Genomic DNA, 26,303 nt, shown 5'->3' on the forward strand with positions numbered 1-26,303 from the left:
GGGGGGTGGGGGAAGAGGGTGAGGAGGAGGAGGAAAAGAAGAAAATTCTTTTAGAGTACAATTTGGCAGAAAACTCAGTTTCTTCTCTCGTTTTTCTGAGCATGTCCTTCAGTAAGACTGAAAACTCTTTGGATCAAGGATATAACCTGTGAAGTTTTCTTCTTATACTTGAACTCTTTCACTGAATTTACTTTCAAGAACTGAGTTTAATTCAACAGCAAACAGGCTCCGTTACTGCTTTGCTCCTGGTCAAATGAATTAATTTTCTCTTTGGCATGTAAAAATTATAAAATCCTCTCAGGTGTTGTTTTTATGCATGTAGAGCATATATGTGTATATATTCCCATACAGAAAACTTTTTCCAGGCTAACCATTTTATCTTCAATGAAGAAACACACTAAAAGTAGACTAATTTTCCTGAGTGAGCTTCATAACATTCTTCATGTATGAGAAATATGTCCCCAGTTCTCACCACTATTTTTGAGAGCAGTTCATCATCTCCCTTGGTCAAGTAAAGCTTGTAAAACATGGAAAGTCTTTACAGGACAGTGCATGTGTTCAGTGGCTTTTAAATTTTCTTAGTCAGTTTGTTAATTAGTTTTATGTCATGTTAGTTGATATACAAGGTACGCAACTGTCTGATTGCACCACTATGATTGTTGTTAAAGAGCTGTCAGTCACAGAGTCATGGAATAGTTTGGGTTGGAAGACACCTGTAAAGGTCATCTAGCCCAGCCTCCTTGCAATAAGCAGAGACATCTTCAATTAGATCAGGTTCCTCAGAGCCCCATCCAACCTGGCCTTGAATGTTTCTCGGATGGGACATCTACCTGAAGGAAGGGGCTCAGCTTTGCTTAGCAGAACAACCAATCTGTGGTCAACCTGATGGCTTGAATTTTGAAATAGTGGGAATACCATTTCCTTATAGTTCTTCTCTGCCTGAAAATAATTAAAAAAAAAAAAAATCAAAACAGTACCTGGCAGGGGGAAGGGGCATCAGAGGTGTTCTTGTTCCTTTTGTAGGACTCCCTGCATCATTAAGTGCTGTCATGAATAGCACAGCAGTGTCTGGTTCTGAACACACAATTGTGTCTAATCCAAGATGTGCCATAATTGTCTTACCTTGTCCTCTTCTTTGTTTTAGTGAACTTTTGCAAGATTTGGAAAACTGTGAAAATGATCCTGTGGCTATAGCAGATTGCTTTGTTTCCAAGGTAAGGCTGCAGCACCAGTTGCAGAGTGCTGTGGGGGAAATAAGATTCATTTACTAGTTTTTGAGACCTAATCCTGACAGCTTGTGCAATGTTAACCAAGAAAAGTCAGCAAATCTATGGATAGGGAAGGAATTTCTCTTAGTAATTGATAGGGACATGCCTTTGATTTGCATTTCTAAAAAATCAAGACAAAGGTGTAATTTTCTTCAATAAGTGTATCTGAGCTGGTGGAGCTGTTTATTGAGTTCATTTTTAGGATTTACTTTTTTTGGTCAGCTCTTACAGGGGCTCTCTGTTTTACTTTCATCTCTTAATGTAGGTGATCAAGTGGTACTCTGGTTATGCCTTGTCAGCTTAAAAACAACCAGAGAATAAAACTTGGCTGCATTCTTAAAAAAGGCAATAATATTAACACACAACATGTGGCCATATTGTTTTCTGAGAATTTTTCCTGAAACTCACAACTATACCTTAAATTTTCTTTTTAAATGGAATGGCCCAAAGTCTAGCCTTAAGATTCACATCCCGTTCTCTCTGTAATGCTTTGAATTTTCTGAACATTGACAGGGCACCTTGATTCTGTTGGGCAATACTGAAGCCAAAAATGTGGAGTATGGGAAGTCGTTAGATGCAGCAGAAATGCAGGGAAGAAGGTGACCTTCATTGTAGGAAACACAAAGAGCCAGCCAGGGAGGAGTGGCTATAATGAGTAGGACAACAAGAAATTAAATTATTTGGGCTACAGATGATGCTAGTTCACTGCGGACTTCACCAGAGACTCTACCTATGTCTTGAATCTGTAGAGCACAAATGTGTTAAAAAATAGTGCTCTCTCTGTGGTATTTCTGGAGGAAGGGAGATCATGTAGTTGTCTAAAGTTGAATAATCACTTTATAGGTGTGTGTGCCTTTTTGTATTAAAAAAAAAACAACAACAAAAAACAAAATTAAAAAATACAAACATGAAAAAACTCCAAAGAAACAAAAAAGCCAAAGGCTGTCATGTTTTATACTTTGTCCTGAACTCAGCATCGTCAGCACCAAGCACTCGATGTAATAAGTCTAACACATGGATTTAGGATTAACAGGACCACCCTCTCATTAATTCAGTCATTTGTTTGGCACTGTTGTGACATAAGGGATTTTATAGTAAATTAGAGTGATGATGCCAGCTAAGTGCTGCTGTTTCACCAGATCTCTTGGTTCAGCTGGGTTTGAGAAAGCTGTAATTTATCTAGTAATTGGTCTTTTGTAAGCACTGAGAGACCTTAGTGTTAGCACCACTAATGCAAAAGTAGGATGCATTTTTTGCCCCATTGCAGTGGGGTTTATGGCATGTTGTTATTCCTACAGGTAACCTGGATTCAATTGAATTGAAGGAGAGAGAGAATGGGATAAGGGCAGGTGCAAAGTCCCACTTCTGGAACAGGATAACCCTATGTGCCCACTGAGTCTGGCTGGCTAGAAAACAGCTTAATAAAAATGATCTGGGGTCCTGGTGGGCAGGAAGTTGTAAGTCAGCCGAGTGCCTGTGCAGTGACAGCCAAATGGGAAACCTTCAGGGTATTTACAGATTAAACAGTTTGGAGCTGGTAGATATTTCTGCTGGTATTTCTGCTTGCTTATAGCTGGGACCCTGGGACTGCCCCTGCTGGGATGCAAAACAGAGATGGTGCAACTGATAGTAAGAAGTCCAGGAAAAAATTGTATTCTCATTCAAATTGGCCAACTGAAAGGGTTGTCTGGTAGACTTTCTGGCCATTAGTTCCAAAACCCATCTGCATATCATTGCTTGTGCCTTTTGTTCCCTTGTCAAATGCTTTTAGCATTTGTATTATTGGCAGGCAACTGCCTGATGGCTCAGAAATTGCTAGAGATTGCAGTACAAACAGGCATTTTTTAGCTTCATCCAGACAAGTGCAAACACTTAAAAGCAAAGTCAAACAATACCAAAATACCCCACAGTTCTGGTTTTGGCCGTGAGGATTTCATTACAGCAACTGCTGACTGCCTTAACAAACTCCAGTTGTCCATTCTTGGTTGCTTGTGTCTTCCCAGGACCGAGAAGTGGAAATAAAACTGCCTTTTTTGGCAGCATGTGCTCCTTCAAGTCTTAAGGGACTTTGGCCATTTATTGTTTCATTGCTTGGAGTGCGTTAGATCTTCACTGTGAGTTAAGCACGGGGATGTTATCATGCTGAAGTCATAGCTCACAGCCTTAGCTAATGGATATAGCTGTGCTGGAGCTTCTTGAATGCTTCCAGTGGAGCTGTGCTTAGGTTACACGAGCTCTGGACCTAGTGCCATTTTTTCACCCATCTGTGAATAGGTGGGTAGGTGTTGCAAATCTTAAGGTATAACCAAGTTTTCACTCTAGTTACTGTGTTTGCTTTTTGCACTCTTAAGAAGCTCAGTAACTGCATAACGTAAAAGTTGTTTCTTTCTTAGGATTCATGTGAAATCACATGAAGTTGGTTTGCAGTAGAACAGAACAGTTATGGTTAAAATAACTCTGGATCTTGTTGTATAAAATGCTTTGTATTTGTGAAGACGTGGGGAGCTTGATTTTTGAAGTTTTGGATCATTCTCTTTGTACTTTGTTATTTGGTTTAGCTCAATAAAATTTCTTGTATAGCATATTATACTTCCCTCACACAATCACACATGACTGTGTTTCCTGTGTATAACTTTAATGCTTCTGTAGTAAAAAGCCTTGTAACTTTTAAGGGAAAGGATTATCAAAACACACTTCAGTGTAATTTGAACAAAAAAATACATCATTGCGGGTTTGAATCTTTATCTTAACATTTTTTGTGCTGAGGGCCCAAAGTAAATAGCCTCTAAAATGGCAGCTTTGATTTATTAACAGATTTCAGCAATGTTTTTAGTCTAAACTAGCCAGTAACATAAAACTCATTAACCAATAAAATAAAGATGCAAAGCTATGACTTTAAGGAAATGGAAATATTTAGTAGTAACTTACAACGTTGTATTGAATCCCTCTGCTTCCAAATATTTTAATACATTAATAACTCACAGGCAGATAGACACAAATGCAGAAAGGCACACTTATTTTAAAACCTGCTATCCAATCATGAATTGCAGTCTTTTTTTCTGCCTCAAGATGCAGATGGTGGGGGTATGGGTATTTGTTTTACAGTGTGGGATGGCTGCTGCATGGAAGTAACCTGCCTCTGAGGGTAGTGTTGTACTAGTTCAGTTTGTACCAGTTCTGATCCTCTCTCTTTGTCTAGAAGAACTATATTAGCACTAGATGTAAAAGTTCTTGGAGACATATGGTAACTAATTGGAGACTAATAAAAAGGTTCCAGTGCAAGCTTAGCTATGGCTTAATTATTCACACAGAAGACTGTTTGTAAGGGGTTTTTTGCCAGTCCAGTCTTTCATTTTCATAGCAATGATGCCAGTGTTAATTAGAAGATTGACTTCAGTATTCTGTACGTTTACATTTAAGTGAGTTGTTTTAAAGGAGAGCTGAATTCTGGCACATCGCTCTTCTCACTCAGCACCCCAGAAATTCAGAACATATGTTTTCTGCAAGGCACACTAACAGCTTAACCAGGGGGAAAGGGAGAATTACTTTAATCTAACATCTCATTAGTTATGAGCAAATCCAGGCAATTGGCTTCAGTTTGTACACTGACTCCACTCATTTTCTCAGTCTCCATTTTCTTTTAAAGTGCCTTTTATGGCTATAAAAAAGCACAGTGCACTAAGAGTAGAGGGAAGGTCTGGAATGTATGTAGAGGAGATGTGCAGTGAATTGATTCCAGTGTGAGGGATCAGTGTAAATATAGCTGGGGTCTGCTCACACTTGGCTTTGCTCTTGAGAGGTACTTCCAATCAGTGTGGACAAACTCTCAGCTTGAGTCTCAGGTTTTTGCAGCTTCTACCACAACAGCTTTGGGCCCCCAGATTTAAACTGATCCCTGGAGCAATTCCAATCTCCATGCAGAGATCAGTTTTAACCTGGTCTGAAGACAGTTGATGTGAACAAAACTATTTTCAAGCTGAGTAAGTTTAAGAATGTTGGAAGAAATACTGAAGAGCATAGCTGGTGTTTTCCTTATGTTGCGAAAGTAGTCAGAAAAATAATAAAACCATCTTGTTTTTTCTTTTGCTCCTGTTCTGAGCAGTGCACTTTTGTCAGGATGAGAAGAACTTCTCTTAGAAGTGGCTCTCTTGGCCACTTTCCCAACATGTTCACATGAATCCGGCTAATGCCTGGGCAAGGTGTATGGTGTTGATTCACAAGAGATCTGCAAGTTTGAGTGCGTATCAACAATCTCATCCTGGAGGCAAAACACATGTCCTTGACTTTCTCCTGGCACTATGCTCGCATTGCTCAGTAAAAGTAAATGCTCTCTGATGGTTCTGTGTGGTGAAATGAGCTGTGGCTCACTGGAGCGAGTACACACTTAAGTGCAGTGTGGAATTTGGTGTTATGTCTGTTCAGAAAGCAGGGGTGATAGTGAAACCATTCTTAAGGTTTAGAGGTATTGAGGGCATAAGAAACTATCTTTTGTTTTTACTACAAATTTGTTGCATTTAAAAACAAAAAAAAAAAAAAAACCCATTAAAAGTATTTCTGACCTTGTGTAAAAAAACCCCAAACCAAAAACCAAACCAAAGAGCGAGAGTGTGAAAAGGCTCCTGGGGATTTCAGACATGCTTTTGATTTTGAGGAGAATGTGCACACAGCCTCCTCTGTAACCCTGAAGTGTTTGGCCTTGTTTGTTTTACAGATAGTACTTTCATTGGTTAAAATTTTACAACAGATACTCTTTTCCTTTTTGTTTGAAAAGCAGACTAATCATGTGATATGAGCAGAATAAAAACATAAAAATGAATTGGCTCAAAATGTTCTTCACTCTGCTTATGAAGTAGTTCTATAAATTATATTATTCCGTTAAGATAGCTATGGGAATATATTAAAATTTATACCAAAATCCCCTGAATGAAAACTTTGAATATTAATATGCATATGTAAAATAAATTACATTTTTTCACCATACTGAATTTCACCTTAATGTTCTTTCTTAAGCACCCTGGCTTATTATGAGTGCTGGCTAGTTTGGTAGTGATTGCCAAGAAAATTACACAGTGTAATAGCTGTAGCTCTCTAAGGTTTGTTAATTCTTAGTTTTGAGGGGAGAGGGTTTGGAGCTATGTCTGGGCTTCCAGGCATGGACAGGAACTGCCTGTGACACAGGCTCACTACTTCTGCATGTGGATGTGGGGCATCGGTAACACCACCACAAAACCGAGCTGCCATGACAAAGTTAGTTCAAGTGTGAAAAACCAAGCTAAATTATTTAACTGTATTTGTATCAAGACTACTTTTAGTTAGTTTGTTGGTTTCTAAGAGAAGAGCAGTTTAATAAGCTTACAGCCCACTAGTGAGTAAATGGGGATCACAGTCCCCTGGGGAAACATTTATTAGAAGTTTGCTTGAGTTATTTTTCTCAGAACAGTGAATAGTGAAATCCAGTAGGACATACTGAAATGAATTGCAATGACTTGTACTCCTGCAGGGTAACATCTTACTTTCTATGGGGTCCTTATGGATCACTGCTCAGTGCAGAGATGAATGGCACAACCTGCTTTACCCTCGAGAGAGGGGGACGGCACCAGTGCTGTTGGAATTGGCAAAGGGCACTGCCTGGGATGGCTCTTTCTGATGAATAGCTGAATGAAAAACAACCAAACCCCAACAGTGAAAAACAAAAGCCACAGCCTGTGTCAGCCCTCTCCCCAGGGGTGGTGTTCCTCAGAGCACTGTGCCTTCTGTGAATGCAGATGTTTGGTCTTGCCATTCACCAGCAATGATGCCTGGGAGACAGCCCCTCGTGGAGCACAGCTATTGTGCTGCAGAATGCCAGAGCCCGTTCTGAAGATGCTTGGGGTGGAAACTGGGGTCTTATTCACTGCTGGAGGATTGTTTTATCTGCCAAGGGCTTATTAAAGGAAAAGTGATTGATACAGGGAGCACTTTGCCATTCTACAGTGCTTTCTTAGCCTTTAGGACTCCAGTAAGCTGCAGAAATTGTGTCTTGTTTGGGATAGAAGTTCATAGGCAGATGTGGACTTAGAGCACATGGGAATGTTTCTGGAAATCTGTTCTTGCATAGAATTAAATTGTGATTATTAAGAAAAAATCTTCAGCCAGGGAAGAAAGAAATGAAACTCAGACTTTAGCTCTGAGAAGCTTATCAGCATTAAGTTTGAGTAACTTCAGTGTGACAGGCAAGTGTGGAAACCCACCCAGATCTAGTTACAACTTGTTGGGGTAATAGCTGTCTGCTTTCACATAATTTACTTCTTAAAAAAATTGCTTTTGTGGCTTCTAATTTCACGCTTAGACTGTGCTCACCTGTGAAAGTATTTATAATTGCTTGAAAATGGCACACCAAACACAACCTGCAGAACTTAATTCTCCCAGTAAATACACCAGGTATGTGGTGTGATTGTTGGGGCTGTTCCGTGCAGGGCCAGGAGCTGGTTGTGAGTCCCTTCCAGCTCAGGATATTCTATGATTCTGTGATATGGGTGTGCTTCAGCACACAAAAAAAACTAGATAAGTGCAGCCAGCTGTTTGAAGGACGTCTGTGTAGTGATGGTGTTTTGGTCAGGTTTTTGGTTTTTTGGGGTTTTTTTGAGATGCATAGATTTTCATAGGGTACCTTGGAAGCTTTGTTGCAAAGTCACTTATTTTATCTGTGTTAGGTTTTCTTGATTTTTTCTTTCAAATAAAGGAAAAACCTCCCCCACAAAAAGGTGAAATTAAATTCTGGTTGTGTTAGGACTATCACATTGATCAGAAGTTGAAGCAGGTGTTGTCTTGACATCATCTTTATCTTGCACACATTAGCTGCTAGTTTGACAAAATCTCAATATATACAAACTTTTCCTCCCTGTGCAGAGTGAAGATTTCCACATATATACGCAGTACTGCACCAACTACCCAAGGTAGGAATTATGGGCTCCTTTTGCTCCTTTTCCTCCTCTGTCCCTTGGCCAGTTTGTGTAATGCAAGTTACACTCTAGGGAGAGGGAAAAAAAAAAAAAAAAAAAAAAAAAGCTTCTCCCCTTCCTAAATTGGAGGGAATCTACCTTTTATGTAAAAAAGAAAAAAAAAAAAATTTAATGAAGTTTTGTTTCATCTATTCTTGTGGTTCACTGCTTTACCCTTCTTTAGAAAATGATGGTCTTACTCTGCAATGATGCTTATAGAATTCCCAGTAAGAGAGACTGGTTGCATATCAAGGGAGAACATAGCTGAATGCACAAGATAAGTTTTAAAAAAAGCCAAACCAAACAGCAGAAACAGCAGTTATTGGAATGGGAACCTGCTGCCGCTCTTTACAAGCTAAAAAGGAAGCAATTCTTTACTTTACCTACAGACTTATGGAAACAGAGTGTCTTAGAGCCGTGTATGGATGTTTTCAGGTCTGTGGCTGTGCTGACAGAGTGCATGAGGAACAAGGCACTGGCCAAGTTCTTCAGAGAGCGGCAAGAAGCACTGCAGCATTCTCTGCCCCTGGGCTCTTACCTCTTGAAACCTGTCCAACGCATCCTCAAGTACCACCTGCTTCTGCACGTAAGAAATGTATTTCGTTTAGGGCTGCTGCACGTAGGAGTTCCTTCCTCTGGTACAAGGTTTGGTGGTTAGAAAGGTTCTGGTTTTCCTTAAATGCTCATGCTTTTGTGGGTATTTGATTTCAGCATGTGGAGACTTTCTGTCTTTGTCACTTCACGCCATATGCATCTGTTTGGAATGGGGAATTTATGGTATTTATTTTAGACACATTGCATCAGTCTTTGCATTCAAATAATTAGCACTTTTTTTGAAAGCTGGTCTGTAATTCTGAGGTTGTTTGGAAAATGCTTGTCATGATTAAACATTTTGTACACAAATTTATTGTTCCAGCGAAGAACAATGTTTTTTCACATGTTGCAATGCTGGGGGTGGTTGACAGAAGGACTAAATACATATAAACGCCCTGACTGCTAAGAATTTTGTGGAGAGGAATGATGAAGGAAATGGGAACTCTTTCCACATTCAGTGAATTGAGTTAAGCAAGTTTCGGAAATTCATGCTTTATTGTTAACATTTTCCACATATGTTTCCTATTAGAGCGTCATGTTCTAGTGAAGTGTAAAGACACTGATCCTTATTTTAAATGCCTCGTGCTTTTCTGCTCTCCAACTGTAAAGCAAAGCCTGGGGTAGTTCCATCAGAGTTTTTTAAGTGTGTAGAAATGTTCTGTGCTGTAGGAAAGACATTAAATGCTGTCTGAAAGATCTCCTGTCAGTGTGCTGCACCCTCTTTCTGTGCCTCTCTGGTCACACTGGCTGCTGCAAATGTCCTTGCTACCAAACTGACCCCAAAGCCTTGACTTAGTTTGTCATCTTGTGTTAATCAAATCGATAGCAACACGCATCACTAACAAAGGCAGGAACGTTGCCTTGGAGTGGTTGCGATGCACAGACAAAACAGTACAGATGAAAACACAGTATTGCATTCGACTGGGAAAGTTCACTTAGGAGTAAGGGGACTCTGGGTTTTTTTCCCTTTGTCTTAGGAAATAGAAAACCACCTTGACAAGGACACTGAGGGCTATGATGTGGTGCTGGATGCCATAGATACCATGCAGAGAGTGGCATGGCATATAAATGACATGAAGAGGAAACATGAACACGCCATCAGGCTCCAGGTGAGTTCCCAGAGAAATGTTAGGTGTGTTTGTGAGCTGGTTTTGTCAATATATATGCAATTAACATTTTTTAGTTTATCTTTTCTTTTAATCTTTGTCAGTCATAATTTAGACTCTTGTTGAGCATGCCTGTGGCTGTTTGATCTTGGAAACCATGGTCATAACTGCTGCAGGAAAATCTCAGACATCTCTAACCTACAAGCAGCATCCTGTAAAGCATTTATTTTGCAGTAATATGGAACTTAAGATAACTCTTCTTTCTTCCTTTCCCTCAATTGTACAGCACTGCTGTACAACCTTAGGGCATGGCTTTGTTCAGAAATCCTGTGGTTTCCGATTTCTTCCCTTTGTGCTGATTAATTTTGTTTTGAGGCATTTCTTTTGCTGATTCTTGTTCAAGTGCTTTCCTCTTGGGTTTTAGAAAACTCATTATCAGTTGCTTTGTGAAAAGCATAAACCTAGAAACATGATACTTGGAAAAACTCTAGCTTCCCTTCAAATGAAGATTTTTTTTGAGGAGAAGAAACAAAAGCTATGCCCTGAGTAATTTTTGTCATCAAGAGCAAGGAGCAAGCTCTTTTGTAGAATTTATGCTCTCATTCTGTTTCTAGGTTCCCAGTGAATCACACTTATGTGTTACATTTTCAATATTTATATCACTTTTAAAAAGTTGGGGGGATTTTTTACTTTATAAAAGAGAGTAATAAACTTATCCCATTTCAGAAATGCATATAATGTAATTCTTTGCCCATTTTTTTAACATACATTAAATTTATTCACCCTTTTGATGGTTTTCTTTTTTTTTCTATTTTGGGGGTTTTTTAATGATTGTTTATTTTTTGTGTTGCTGTTGTTTATGTGTAAGGAAAATTTTACAATTCTTGGCTGCAGCAGGGTAACCTTTGCCACACATTGCTGGAAATGCATGCTAATGACTTTTAACAACAGTCTGCTATAAATCTGAGTAATTATATTCAGAAATAAATAGGAGTTAAATGCTTTTGGAAAAAACAAAAGCTTTTTTTTTTTTATTGAGCTCAGTTGGCAAATGTTTGGGTTTGTGGAAAATGTTTATGTTCATGGTTCCCTGTTAAAAAAGTGAAACCTGCTTCTGCAGCCATAGGGATAGGCCTTCTGTGGGCTCTCACACTGCAATGTGGTCTGCAAGTACTGCAGCAGCAGTTTCTGCACGAAGTGTCTCTCAAGAGTGGTGGACTTGATCCCTTTGCTGTATCCTGACTTACTAACAAGCTCCTGGAGAGATCTGATACAGTACAACTTTTTTAAATTCTTTTTTTTTTTTTTTTTTTTTAAATAAAGAACTGTCTGTATAGTCCAAAGTGGGCTGCTTTGGGGTTTTAGTCCTGTGAATGCTTTAGCCTGCATTGGTGCTTCAAATGGACTGGAATGTTTTCTAGCTGAAAGCTGTATTAAAGTCTAATGTCCTAGAGTGACCAACCTAGGATGAGGCAATCTGTCCCTGCTTTGCTAATGCTGCCAGGTTTAAAGTCTGATGGATGTTTTTAGAGAGTTTCCTAGTTAAAATTTTAGCTTGCTTTTAGAATTTGATGTCCCATGCTTAAGTCCTGTGTCATTGCCATTGACAGAAAACATAAGCACTTTAAGGAAACAGGATAGCCATAGCTAAGTGACACAGTCTTGTGAAGGTGTTCTTAGATGTTTCTCCAACCTTTTTTTTTCCTAAATAATAAATAAGGTGAGAAATATCAGTGGTATTTACACAAATCATTAAGATACAAGCAAATATTCAGATGTTCAGTTGACTGAATCACTTGTGGCTGTTTAGTCTTCTGGGAATCATCTCTTCAATCCAAACACCTCACAGAAGTGTCTTCTGTGATGGGCCTGTAGGACATGGACATGGCATTATAATTCATTCAGTGGGAGAGCACACAACTTCAGGAGGATACCCAGGGTGAGAGGGAAATGTTAAGAGGGATTGGTTGGGGACATGAAGGAGAGCATGAGAGAGACTGATGGCTGACTTACAAAAGATTTTCTGTCTCTGGGAGCAAGGGGAGCAGAGGTTATGCTCTTTCATTACAGACTGCCCCTGGGAGTTCAGGGCTCTTTGCTGGGTCCATGCAGAGGCAGTAACCAGGACTCGGGGCATGTTTTGGTGTGGGCTTTGCAGTGAGCCTCCAAGCACCTGGCTGCAATGTTACACATAACCTACCAGCCTCAGGATTGGTGTCTGGTGACTTTCCGCTGTTGGATGCTAAATGTTATATAGGAGAGTGCAAATGGCCTCAGCAGATCATTTGGGTCTTTTGTTTCAACAAGATCTCTGAAATTAATTTTGGTTGCTGTTCTGTGACCTGTTGCAGGAGATACAGAGTTTGCTCACTAACTGGAAAGGGCCAGACCTTACGAGTTACGGGGAGCTGGTGTTAGAAGGAACGTTCCGCATTCAGCGAGCCAAAAATGAGCGCACGTTGTTCCTCTTTGACAAGATGCTGCTAATTACAAAAAAGAGAGATGAAATGTTCGCATACAAAGCTCACATACTGGTATGTCAGAGAGCAGGTGGTAATGTGCTGTCTAAAGGTCTCCCTGAAACTCCTCTGTGATCACATTGTTTCCTCTCTTCGTTGCAGTGTGGAAACCTGATGCTTGTTGAAGTAATACCAAAGGAACCACTTAGCTTTAGTGTCTTCCACTACAAAAATCCTAAGATGCAACATACTGTCCAGGTACCACAGAAACCTTCCTGCCCACTGGGTAACGTGGCTCATGTCCATATGGCCCTGGCTAGTGTAGGAATGAATTTTTCTCATGGTACCCAATTTTTTTATCAGGCAAAGTCGCAGCAAGACAAGCGCCTTTGGATTCTTCACTTGAAGAGGTTAATTCTAGAAAATCATCCTGCTAAAATTCCTGCCAAGGTAAAAAAAAGGCAAAACAAAAAACTAACCAAACAAAACAAACAAACAAACAAAAAAAAAACACACAAAAAAAAAAAGCAAACAAAATCACAGGACACCTCCTTGTGTGGGTACTAACTTAGAACACTCTTGTTAGCTGCAAGATGCATGCAATATACAGAGAGTTTAGATTCCTGGATGTTAATTAATGTGTTGTTTCCTTATATTTTTAAAAGTTCCTCAGAACTAATGGAAAAGTTCTACTATAATTATCTGCAGGGTTTGGTATGGGAGTAGAAGAATGGGTTAGCAGCATTTGCCTGCCAAGACATAAGTAACGGAGGTGCCATGTCAGAAAGCTTTACTCTGGGAGCACATTTTAGCTTGATGCTGCCCGTCTGCAAAGCAGGCAGCATCAAGCTAAGACTGGGATGCACTGTTGGCAGTACTGTAGGTTTTTTTAATCAATCTTGGTTAGGTATCATAGCAGTGAAGCCATTGCAGCACACACTTCACTGCAACTACACACACCCATCCTCAACCCAGCATCTGTAGCTGGGACATCTGGCCCTTTTTGGTGGGATAGTGAGAGAGCTTTATGGCAGAAAAAATGAGGCACTGATATCATATTCGTGGCTATAATATCTTGCAATAAGGAAATCTCCTCCTCTTATTTATGAAATCCAATCTTAGAGCTTTAGCTGATGTGTCCCAGTGTAATACACAGCACCTCACAAAGGGGGTTAACTCTCATTAATTCTTGCCAAGACACAGCAGACACTGACTGGTGTGGAAACAGAATTTTTTTTCACACTGAGTTTACTCTTGGTTTTTCAGTTTCCCTGACTGTTTTTTCCACTCAGTTTTATGCTGTAATGGCTAAAAAATAATACCTGTGACTGACATACACCATACTGTACTAACATGCATTTTCAACAGTGTGACAAAAAGAGACGGAAGAAAAAAGCCCAACAAGTCCTGTTTTCCTCTTCTCTTTTTGTTAAAAAAGTCTTTTGAAGATATAATGTTTATGCTAGTATCCATACTTACACTGTAAATACTCAGTTTATTAGGTTGTTAAAAACAATACAACACGATCTCAGCCTTTGTATAATTTTTTTTCTTATTTCTTACTCAATTTTTATTTTATCTGTAGAAAAAAAATGTGAAACCAAAAATATTTTCTTCTCAGAGAAATAACTTCACTTGAGAAAGGAAAAGTCTAATGAAATAAATCTTTGAGGTTATCTGTACATTTTTAATTTTTTTTTCCTGTCAAACCGGTAATTGCTGGTTGTGAAGCTTCTCTCTGCCCAGCTTCTGGAGAATGCAATAGTAGTCCACATGTGACGCCTGGTGGAAAATTACCAAACTGCACCTGTACAAGGGCAAGCATCTTAGACAGGATATTTCAGTGCAAATTATTTTCTTACTTAGTAGCTGATATGCTTCCTAAAACATCCAGAATTTTTTTCTATTAAAAAAAAAGGGACAAATTTTAAGCCATCAGGAAATGCTCTTTATCCTGCATCAATCTTACTTAAACCAAGTTATGAATTTTTTATGGCACACACTCTTCCTCTCCTTGCACTGCCTGTGCAGACGTGGGCACGCAAGATAAAGATTCTGGGTGCAATGAACAACGGGTTTTGTGTGCAGACCTGGAGATAAGCTCTGGTGAGTTCCTGCCACCAAAAGTTTCCTCCCCATATGTAACATGTCCAAAATACAGAGAAGAACAAAAAATGCAAACCAAAAAAATAATGTTGGTAACCATATTTATTAGTTCCCAAATTAAAATTGCTGTTATTTGCATATAAGCTCACTACTGTGTATAATATGCAATACAACTTGCCCTGCTACTAACAGTTTTAACTTTTTCTTTTGTTACTTTTTCTCTTCCAGGCCAAGCAGGCAATTCTGGAAATGGATGCCATACGTAAGTTGGTTCTTTTTCCCTTTTGTTTTAAAAATCAATAAAACCATCTTCAAAATTTTGGCTTTAGCTGTTGATGTCATCTGAGATGGAAGAATGCCAGGCTTATGTTCCTTGAATTATGACCCTGCTGGAAAAGGCAAAATTAGATAATTAGATGCAGATCCTGTGGATTTTGTTGGGAGGGCTCTGACTGAGAAAGTGGCAGACAAACAGGATGGTGGTGGATAAATGTTCCTGGGTTAGCCCTCTGGAGCCAGGCCCAGCTACTAAAGCATTCCATGGCTGCCTGGGAAGCAGCTACCCCAGCAGCACATCTTGCTTGTGTAGCTTCAGGCTGTGATGGGGTGCAGCTGGATTAGGCATGTAGGGATGATGGCACTGCCCCCAAAGAGGGCTGCCAAGGCGTGTGAAGTGCCATCCTTGTCACTCTCTTATTCCCTGTGCCTCTGCTTGTTCCACAGATCACCCAGGCTTCCACTATAGCCCAGAGGGAGAAATGAAATCATACCAGCCTAAGGAAGGCACTACTCCTCACAGAGTGAGGCGGAAATCAGGTGAATAAAGTCACTTATACCCTAGATGAGAAAAGGAAAAACAAGCAGGCTTGTTTTAGGGGTGGATAGGCTAGGTACATGGAATTGGTTTTTAATCTGCACTCCAGGCAGGTAACATGGCACAGTATCTCTCTCCGATGTGGATGAAGTATCTTACTAACCATTTGTTGTTCTTGTAATTTATTTTTTTAATCTACATTTTGCATTTAATTTAAGGAATATACATTTGTAATGGTGAATGTATAAAGAACAGCTGGTACTCTCTAATAGATTAAAGTGCATATGCAGGAAGGCCAGTCACATTATTTAAATCTGACATTCCCCCTTACTGCAGTTACTGTTGTCTCAGAAGTGGTCCATCCTGATTATGATAGGCTATTATTTCAAAACATGATTACTATCTATACTTAGTGTCATGTTTACCTTATGAATAATAGAGATTTGAGAGGTGGTTTTGCTGAGTTTGGGCTTTTTTTGCCCTCCTAGCTCAAACATCTATCTATAATTACTCTCAAAGACACTACCAATGTCTTTGTAGTTGGGTGACTACATATTGCAGTCCCTGTGTTCCCCTGTTTGTCTCCTTGAAGACCTTTCCAATTTGGTCTGTAATATTGTATTTTGGGAATGACTTAAACAAGGCTCATGAGAATATTGATGTAATGATTTAACATTCAGGAGCATTTGTGCCTGAAAAGCAGTCAAATTCTAATTATGTTTGAGGTATGTTCTCCTTTGTTTCTGAGGTGTTTGCACACCTTTGTTGCATTGGTGCTGCTCTTTCTGTGAAAGGAAGAATACAAAATACTGACCAAAGGGCCTCCTATGTAATCTTCAGCTACTTACACTTTCTAAGCCATCTAAGACTTTGGTGCCTTATGCATATTTCTAATAGAAAACCTCTAACACTGCAGAGCAGTAACAGAGGTGATAAGGTCTTTTGAAAGCAGGAATCTTTGCATGGGATAAAAATTTACGTGTGCCTTGATGAATGGAGGTCAACTGCTGTTGCATTAAGAAACAAGTATGTGCTTTGGTAACAGCTGTAGATTTGACACTTCAACAGATCATCTTTGTGAGGAAATTTTGCAATAAAGAAATTAAAATCTGGCTTCACTGTGTGGGCTCAGAAGCTTAAATTTTTATATACATGTTCAAAAAAGTTGTCCAGGATGCCCACAGCTTTCTTTGGAATGCCACAGTGGGTAAATATGTTGTTTTCTTTTTCAGAACCCTCATCTAGAGTCCATAAAGTTTTGAAGTCAAATGGTAAGATACTTTGTGTACTGTTTACTGACCTGGTGCTCCTGTACTTTGTGAAACAACTGAAGACAGAATCTTTTTTACTTGTAACTGTCCCTAAATACATTAAGGGGAGGAAGAGGAATTTTTTGGGGGAAAAAAAGCCAAACCCAAAAAGTTAGTGTTTAAATCTAATATCTGCTTTTCCATAATTGGGGATTGGCCCTGTAAACATCCTAGGAACTGAACACACCAAGCCTTGGCGATTGTGAACAGTTCCTCAAATCATAGCAATGCTGCAAAATCAGGGCCTCAAGTGGAGCTCTGGTAAAGCTCATGCTGCCTCTGTTTTATCAGAAATCCCATATAGTCTGTTTGCTCAGTTGCTGCTGCATTCAACCCCCTTTGGGGAATTCATAACTGGGGTAGCATTGAAATGGGCATACCCTGACACCAGTTTGATTATTCATTGATGTGTTTTTGTTTTCAGATGTAAGCCCAGATATGCAGAAGGTAAGCCATTTCTTAAATTCATTGTTTTAGCCCATTCATATGACTTTAGAGCACAGTATTTACTGGAGAATCTGCATCTTTTTGGTTGTGTTGACCTTAAGAATGAAAATAAACCTATAAATGTTATTTAGCATCTAAGATTACTGGAATGAAAGAAGTAGAAATATAGCTTACTATTTTGGGAATATGTAATAAAAAATCACCAATCCATATATGGTTGTGGTTTATAATACAGTCCAATCAATTACTAGTGTTACAGGATACTTAAAAATACAAATAGAATCAAGGAAGTGCAGTGTATAAAAATAGTGTTTATTCTTTGAATCATATTATCTTTGTGTTTATTAAATAAGACTGGAAAGTTTCAACTTAGACTGAGATGTATATATGTAATGATACATCACCAAACAGTAGGCAGTACATGCAGCTTAAGCAGATTGTTACGAGCATTTGTAATTTTTACATTTTCTGTAAGAATTTATATGGGAATTTCCAGTGCAATTTGAAAGTCTCATTTTGAATTTCAGGTCTTGGGGTTTTATTTAGGATGGAATTTTTAAAAGTGTGTATGTTATAAACAGAGTATATTAGATATTACTTCGTTGTCATGCCATGATATTGAAGCTCAGAATTCGATGTGAATGGGGTCTTTTGCATATATTTTTTCAGTTCTAAATATTACATGGAAAAGTACTGGTTGTTGTACTTACTTCTCTATAAATTTCAGTTCACTGCAGCTAACTGACTGTAGGTTAAACCTTGCCTGTGAGTCTGATATAAGAGGATCTTACTAAAACGTAGAATCTCTAGAAACTTCTGATCAAAGTTTCATTATTTTTTGAAGCGGATGGGCATTGAAGGAGCCCTATTATCTCAAGCCACCAAACTAGGATCAAGTGAAGCCCTGCTGAATTCTAGGAAGAAGGTTTCACTGGAATCCAGTGGGCTGGAGAGCCAGTTTCAAGAGTCTATTGAACCAGCCTACAGTAGTGATCATGATGAAACTCTTCAGACATCTGCAACAGAACAGATTGATGCTGATGATGAAGAAGAGTCTGAACAGGTAGGAAAAAGTGGGAAAAAATTTTTTTTTTCTTGGGGAGAATGGAAGAAGGATTAAAATTATATGTACAACAGGCAGGAATGTGTTGCAAATGTTTACAACTTCCTCTCCTTGGAAACATTTTTACTTCGGCTTCACACATACTCACTTGCATTTTAACAGAGTAGATGCAAAAGCCCCTACATAGAGGGAGAAATTCCCACTGCTTGAATTTTACTTAGTCCTTGCAGTCCTCCAACCTAGTTGTTACAGAAAAGTTTGACCAGTTGCACACAACTGGCTTTTCCTTGTTTCTTCAGCTGATGTCATGCAAAAACCTTTTTAGGCCTCATGCAGAGACAGTGCTTTCAAAGCAAGGGCTTGAATATTACATTGAGATTCAGACACTGCTGCATGTGATGGGATGTTTCTTGATCTGTGAGCCTCTGGCAGTAGCTACAGATGTGTGAACTTGAATATGAGGAATTTTGAGTAGGATTTATGAAAATGAGAGTCTTATCTCCTACTACTGCACAGATAGTAGTTTTTTCTTACTCAGTATGATGTTTTCACACATATGTAGTACCTTTGAAAGACTAAAAATCCAACTTCAAAATGTGGCTGTATTAAAGAAACTAGATGCTCAGTTTATTTGGTTTAGTTGATACTGAGGTCATATCATTGTGTGGTTCATCTATTTTGTAAATTATATGAAACCAGTTATTGAGGTTCTTTTTGAAGCTTACTGCATTTCCTCTTTGAAATTATACTATTTTCATTATAAATATTTCATAAAATAGTATCTTGTACCAGTGTAGTGTACTGTCTTGTAATTCCCCCTCTTGCCAACATAAGTAAAAACGAAAGAATGAGTAAACACAAAAAATGCCACCACAAAAAATTGATACTATTAGCTTAGTGTTTACTACTAGGTCTGGCAACTACTAGATACTTTTACAGGTTTTATAATCTCTGAATAGTTCTTGTGGCAGTGCTAACGACTCATGAGCGGTTTCATCTCCCAGTATAGGTTCCCTGACTTGTTGTAGCTCCTAGTAATTCCTCTGAACTCTACTGTACAAAGAACAGTAGGTTTTATTACCCCTCACTTCTTTTTTTTTCTTTAAAATCACAGCAAAACTCACTGCAGAAATCAAAAGGGGGAAGAAAAAGACTTAATAGTCAAGCTGCTGAAAATGTTGAAAAACGGAGAAGTCTCAATCTCAATAAATGTGAAATGCAGGTAGGTAATTATTATTTTTTACTTCTATTTTGCTATGCATCATAGGTATCTCAAAGAAATCTGTTTTCCCTAGGTTGACAGATACATCATCTTCTCTTTATGTCATGTATCAATATTCATATCATTAAAATATTCATGTCTGTGAGAAAAGACTCTTTCTTTTGGGGGCTGGGAAAAACAAGTAACTAACTAAACCTATCAGCTTTAACTGAAGATAAAAGGAATTATCTTTCCCTCACTCCCCCAAGCTCTGGCCAGCAATATCTAAAGCATCCTTTATGTTGGCATTAGGGAGCACGTGGCCTTGCTGTAAATTAGATCTGGATGAAAACTTATACTAAAAAGAAAAAGACATTTTCACTGGCATGTGTTAGAGAGCATAAGATTCCTTTCTGCTAGGGTTATAGGCAAGGAAAAGGAGAAGAACAAAACTTCTGGCACAAGCCCAGAGTCAGATTAGCTTAATCCAACTGTGAAACTGCAGAGTTAGCATAAAAGGTTTAATCCAACTCCTGCCAAACAAATTTGCCTTTAATTACTCATGCATTAACATAAGCTACTGTCTTGTATTTGAAGTAAGATGTTATTAAATACCGGGAGTGAACTCTGAGCCATGGTAAGGATTAGGAGGCAAAGTAGTCTGGCACTGCCACCTTGGCTCCCTCACTCTCTGTTGAGAGAGAGCACTTGCCCTGCCCATCTCCACATGATTCTCTGCTGCAGGACACACTGGTGCTGTTGCAGTCCTGTGAAAAGAGGGAATTGCTGTATTATTATTACAGGGATATACTAATGTTACCTGCAAATTTCAATTCTCCACAGAGCTCCAAGGACCCTTCAGATGAAGAATCAATGCAGTTGAATACTGATCTTCCATTTTCCTGCACAGCTAGACAGCCACAGTCTCCTAGACAGTTCAGCACACCTCAGAGCAACTCTCTGATCATGAATATCCTGGGGGGAGGTACCTCCGTCAGAAACATCTGGACGGACCATCAGATCAGGCAGGCATTGTTCCCCAGCCGGCGCCCACCTTATGAGAACGAGGATGATGAAGACGATTACCACATGTTTGTACCATCAGCGTCTACATCCAACACGAGCTCAGCTCCTGGTGGAGAAAGGAGGGGTTCTTCTGGCCGTCCATGCAGCTGGCACTTGGGGCAAGCGCATCAAAACGAGACTTCCAGCCCCACTCGTCACAAAATTGTTAGACGGGCCAGTAGTGCTGGTGAAAGCAACACGTGTCCAGCCAGCACCAGGTATAAAACAGGGGAGCGTGGTTCTCGAAGGGAAGTGAAGACAGCAGAGGGGAGCAGTAGGAATGCGTATCCTGAATCTTCAGAGGAGCTGACTATTGATGATATTGAACATGTTTATGATAATATAAGCTATGAAGACTTAAAACTGATGGGTCTGACAAGAAGGGAGGAAACACATCACGGTCCCCGGAGATCTGCTAGAGACTCTCTGTATGAGGCTGAAAACAAAAGCAGCTCAGATTCAACTTCCAAAAAGAAAACAGCAAATCAAAAGAGGACCTCCATTCATGCTAGCAGGGAGGAGATACTGCTCAGTAAAGAAGCACCAACTTCAAGTTTGGATGAGCTCAGAATTATTGAAGACAACATCTATGACACCATACGGCTTCCAGAAACATCTCTATTGAATTTTAAATGTGAACCCTTAAAATCCTCCAAAAGGAGAAGTTTTTTGGAAAAAGACTTTGCATATTGTGACAATCTACGACATTTTGTTTCTGAGGAGAGTCTGCAGTTCAGTGAAGATGAAGGTCCTTACCATCGTGTTCCCATTGACACTGACTATTTGAGCTTAGTCGATAGCTCCTCCAACTCTGACTCGCTGTCGCATAAGTCTGCGGCAGATAAACTCTCAGAAGAAGTAGACGAGATTTGGAACGACCTGGAGAACTACATCAAGAAAAATGAGGAAAAGACAAGAGACCGTGTCCTTGCAGCCTTTCCTGTTTGTAAAGATGACATGCAGGAAAGGCTGCATGCTGGTAGCACACCTGAACTGAGTAGAGATGTGGAGTACTCACTGTCTACTCTCTCTCTGCCAGAAACTCCTATTTTCCCTAAAACTGTGAAGCCCAGGGCTGCCACCATAAGTGAGGCTAATCTGAGGTTTGAAGACACTACACCATGCAAGGAGAACTCTTTCATGAGTTTGAACAGATCTTCCTTCTCCAGTGAGATGCCTTTTGTAGATAGTCCATATGAGCCCGCCAGTAGTGTTCTGTCCAGCACACCTGCAGAGGGTGTGGAAAATGACTTGGCTATTATGGATAAAACAAAGAACAGAGTTTTTATGATGGCAAGACAGTACAGTCAAAAAATTAAGAAGGCTAACCAGCTTTTGAAAGTTAAAAGTCCAGAGCAGGAGCAGCCAGCTAGCAGACAACAGAAAATGAAACACAAAGATCTTGCTGCTATTCTGGAGGAGAAGAAACAAGGAGGTCCTGCTATTGGTATGTTAAAAACATTTCTGTACAGATACATTTCTTCAGTAACTTTCAGTGGACTTCGTGTTCTGAACTGGAAGATTATGAATTTTTCTCATCTTGGTCATTGAGTATCAGGATCATATTTTCTGTGTTACAACTGAAATTAATTTTCTCACACTGCTTTAACATGAATGGTCCTTCATATCTCATTTCTTGTTACTTGATAACTTTGGGAAGAAATACCAGGGCAGTGTCAGGAAAGAGCAATTCAGCTGAGGCTGGAAGTAGAAATCATGCCTGAAGCACTATTGGCCTCCCTAAAGAAAAGCAGTTGTTTCCTTTAATAGCGTGTTCTGTAGAGTTTGACTAAACCAGTGTTTTTTCATGTCAGTCTGCCTTCTAACAAGTCATGTATATTTGCTCAGGTACCATTCAGAATCATACCCATAAGCATAAGGAATGTGGTCAGATAAGAAAGAGCTGATTATCTTTCTATTAGCTAATGAATGTGCAAAGTCATGGATATGCAACATGTCTGGAACTATTTTTGTCCATGATCAATTGAAACAAATGGAAGATGTGGAGCCAGCAGACTCCATGCATCAGAGTGTCATTCTTGCCTTCTTGTGATATTTTTAAAATTCCCTAAATATCTTATTTACCAGGCCATTTTTAGAATGTTCTTTTCCATTTTAACATGAAACAAGCAGCATATTATTGGAACCCTGTGCTGCATTGTGTCCTGCATGACTGCTCACTGTACCAAGATGTTTTATGCTTCTTTTCCTCAACAAAGTGTACAGAAATGTGATGCAAAGGCCTCCAATGTTTCATGTTACTTTACAGAGGCCAAATTTATTGACACAACTGAAAGTTCTTCTCTAAGAGCTTTCTAATACTAAGTGTTTTGAGATTTTAAAATTTTAGTCTGATTCGCTGAAATGGATTCCTCATCTGTGCTAAGTTAATTCTCTCTTCTTTCTAGGTGCCAGAATAGCTGAATATTCCCAGCTTTATGACCAAATTGTCTTCAGGGACAGTACGCCTAAGGTCCAGAAGGAATCCGGGGCCACTCCTCAGGAGCCATCATCAGCTGGGAGGTTTTCCACACCCATGGCCAAATGTCCTCCCCGTTCCCAGCCTGCCAGTGAATGCTCAAGAGCAGAAGATTGGCTTTTGCATTCCACGTACAGTAACGGTGAGCTGGCCGACTTCTCTCCGTGTTCCGAATCCCAGGACCCAAAGTCCAAGAACTCATTTACAGAAGCTGGTACAAAAAGCAATTCGAAGCAGTTGCCATCAGCTGGCTCAGTGCCTTCCCTTCAGATTTCCAACCGTCTGCATGTCCCAGCGCAGAGGTGGAGTGCCATTATAAGCCAGCCAAACAAAGAAAACTTGCATCAAGATCATGTCTATAACTCGCTGGGGAGGAGAGTAAGCAGTGTAAAACCACAGGCATACAGCAGGTCGCAGTCCTCGTCCTCAATAGTGGTCAACAGGTCTGGAGAATCAATTGTATATGATAATGAAATTGATAAGAAAAGACTCCATTTGAATAGGAACTTTCGATTCAACAGCCATCAGACTCCTGGAATTGCTTCAGGATATACAGGGCCAGAGATGAGAAAGCAGATCCCTGAAAACTATTCAGATATGATTCTGCAGGATTCTCAAAAGGTCCTGAGAGTGAACAGAGCCTCCCCTCTGACAGCACAGATGGCTACTCAGAACTATTTTTTGAATTTCAAAGATTCTGAAGAAGGAGAAGGGGATGATGATGACTATGTTGAAATAAAGTCTGAAGATGAGGGATCTGACTTGGAGACTTCTCAGAACCAAACAAGGAAATCAGATCCTAAACTGCGTAACACAGATGCTGTTCCTTCTGAAATGTTCTGTGGCAAAACTGTCTCCTGTACTCCTGCAAAGTCTGCTAGCAGCAAACACGCACTTACCCCATATCTGACTGCATACAGTGATTCGGATAAACTGAACGACTACCTGTGGAGAGTACCATCTCCTAATCAGCAGAATATTGTCCAGTCTTTAAGGGAAAAGTTTCAGTGTCTCAGTTCAAGTAGCTTTGCTTGATGCTTTCAGTAATTTCTAGCTGTACTGCCTTATCATGAGAGAATATATACTAGGACAATCAGTACTGGCATCACGTATTTCCATAATATTACACTATCAGGCATTGTATCGCAATAATGTTGTAAATAGATGCAAAATGTATCTTTTAAAAAATGGTTTCGAATCCTGGATGTGAAAAAGGCTGCATGTGCGCTGTCTGGGGTCTCTCTGTAGCACATGTGAACTTCTCATCTCCTACTGACCCTTCACATCTCTTCATTTCTTAGGTGTGATACCCCGTGATTCTTGCCATCGAATCAGGTGTAATAACATTTGATTCTTAAGCCATTTCATCATTTGGAAACCCTGGTATTTAGACTTTCCGGTTGGTGTCCAGTGTTCTGCATCCAAAATACCTGTATGATTACTCTGCTTACATACAGGAGCATTTAGCTGGGCAGCTGCTCCTGTGACTGTGCAGATTTCTGAGCAGGGTTCTGGTGATTACACCAACAGGCTACGTGTGCAATTGCACATAACCTTTTTGCACGTTACTTTTCATCAGGCAGATTCCAAGTGTGTGGGACCAATGCATATGCTACATTATTTTAGAGCAAGCTTCTTACATTTTAAAGAAAATCTAGTCCTAGCACTTGTGTCAGGCTGATAGCTCTGTGTCTGAAGCCTCTTCTACTTTCTGGAACTGCACAGGAGGCAGAAGACAGGCAGTGGAGGCTTTTTATGAGAATCTGTGGATGTGACACAGTCCTTGCCTGGGGAATGGTTTTGGCATTAGAAGGGGAGCTGCACTCCTTGTCAAGAGGGCTAGGCCAGTCTTGGTACCTCCAGTGATGGTGACGCTTGTGACACACAAGCAAGATCTGAGTATCTTGAGTGTCTGAGTATCTTGTGACACGCAAGCCAAATCTGAGTTCAGCACCCAGAAGTCAAAAGCTGCTGGGTAGAGTTTGAAACAAAGCTGTGTGACCTGCTAGGCAGCTGTTCAAGTCCCAGTGTCAGTGACCCTGTGAGAGAATGAGGCCTGGCCAGATTCTTGGGTGAAATACTAATTGTGGGGTGCGTTTGGCCCATAGGGTGGTTCAGTGACACTGCTGGTTGAGTGACAAGCTGCAGTCCCCAGGGCATGCATCTCCTGTAGCAGGAAGTGACCCTTCCTGACAGAGAGAGGTAAAAAATACCTTTTGTAAATCCGTCAGTGCTGACTCTAATCCAATTCATGTACAATAAAAAGTAGCTTAAAAATGAGAATACATTCCATTCTTTTGCAAATAGTGTATAGAATAGATGCTGCCGTTTAGAGCAAGGACAGGCTTTCCAATACCATCTGCACTTAACTTCCCTTCATCATCTTTGTTGCACAGGTTTGGATTCTGTTAGTTGAAAAAACATTGTACCGAAAGGAAAGCCTAGATACATCTACACTGATCATCTTGTGTGACTGTCGTTCTTTTTTGGTGCTTACATTTTTCAGATTACATGGATAAAGCCAGTACCGAGTTAAACATATCAATAAACAAAGGAATTCCATTGAAATACTATTTTTACTAACCACCTATCACTCCTCTCAGTGCTCAGTACGGAGCACTGTACTTCCAGAACAGCTGATTATTTACTGCATTGGTTACCATGAGGAAAAACTGAAGTTATCAGTGTACAGCTAATTACTTGTAGACTAAGATTTGAGGACTTGAATTTATTAGAACTGACTAAATTATTTACCACACGTATCTTGCATTGGCTAGGAATTGTTATTTTGAGGGCTGGTTGGTCATGGTACTTACTAGCTCGTACCACAGGGATACTTGTTACAGTCAGCGCACTCCCTGTGATAGGACCCCTATCTATCTAGTAAAATCCGACTGAAAAATAATGTTGTACATATTTAAGACGCCGAGGTGTAGCAGAGCCCATATTTATTTAATATAGCTTGTAAAGTATTGTAAATACGGATAGAAAGTAAATCTGTGGGCGCTCATCTAGATTTGTTTAAACGGCTTTAGGAGAATGTTTAACTCGCATCTCATGCAACCAGTGGAATCGGGAGGGAGGGGAAAACAACCAACCAACCAGAAAAAAGGGACTTCTACTAGTATTGTAACTTCTCCCAGGGACCATTTCATACTATTTTTAATAAACGTTGAGTATGCAAAAGCTTTGGGTGCTTTTCATTGCGGGGTGCGGAAGAAGAAAGTTATTGTCTTCTGCCTGTCGGAGCTGATGTTCGGGGGTGATTTGGATGGAGGTTTTTTTCTCTGAAAGAAAAAGCGGAAGCGAAAGCAGGGGAGCGGCGGGGCGGGGAGCGGGGTCAGGCGGCGCTCCATCCCCGCCCGCCCCCCGGCCTCGCTGCCGCTCCGCCCCTGCCCCGTGCCCGCCGCC

At 40.0% G+C, this 26,303-nt stretch overlaps 1 protein-coding gene across 3 annotated transcripts in view; it reads left to right on the top strand.

Moving 5' to 3' along the window:
* Window positions 1-26,051, top strand: part of PLEKHG1 (pleckstrin homology and RhoGEF domain containing G1) — a 126,820-nt gene extending 100,769 nt beyond the window's left edge. For all 3 annotated transcript variants that reach the window (XM_041470028.1, XM_041470026.1, XM_041470027.1), the window contains 15 exons: window positions 1,145-1,214; window positions 8,157-8,203; window positions 8,684-8,834; window positions 9,820-9,951; window positions 12,300-12,482; window positions 12,570-12,665; window positions 12,771-12,857; window positions 14,742-14,775; window positions 15,237-15,329; window positions 16,560-16,598; window positions 17,062-17,084; window positions 17,929-18,147; window positions 19,262-19,369; window positions 20,192-21,860; window positions 22,822-26,051. In XM_041470028.1, the coding sequence (XP_041325962.1) occupies window positions 1,145-1,214; window positions 8,157-8,203; window positions 8,684-8,834; window positions 9,820-9,951; window positions 12,300-12,482; window positions 12,570-12,665; window positions 12,771-12,857; window positions 14,742-14,775; window positions 15,237-15,329; window positions 16,560-16,598; window positions 17,062-17,084; window positions 17,929-18,147; window positions 19,262-19,369; window positions 20,192-21,860; window positions 22,822-23,927 (4,057 nt within the window). In that variant the 3' untranslated portion in view covers window positions 23,928-26,051. The remainder of the gene's footprint in view (window positions 1-1,144; window positions 1,215-8,156; window positions 8,204-8,683; window positions 8,835-9,819; window positions 9,952-12,299; window positions 12,483-12,569; window positions 12,666-12,770; window positions 12,858-14,741; window positions 14,776-15,236; window positions 15,330-16,559; window positions 16,599-17,061; window positions 17,085-17,928; window positions 18,148-19,261; window positions 19,370-20,191; window positions 21,861-22,821) is intronic.
* Window positions 26,052-26,303: the final 252 nt, after the last annotated feature.

This window comes from Pyrgilauda ruficollis, unplaced genomic scaffold (genome assembly GCF_017590135.1).
Source record: "Pyrgilauda ruficollis isolate IOZ18807 unplaced genomic scaffold, ASM1759013v1 scaffold24, whole genome shotgun sequence".
Taxonomy (NCBI): Eukaryota; Metazoa; Chordata; class Aves; order Passeriformes; family Passeridae; genus Pyrgilauda; species Pyrgilauda ruficollis.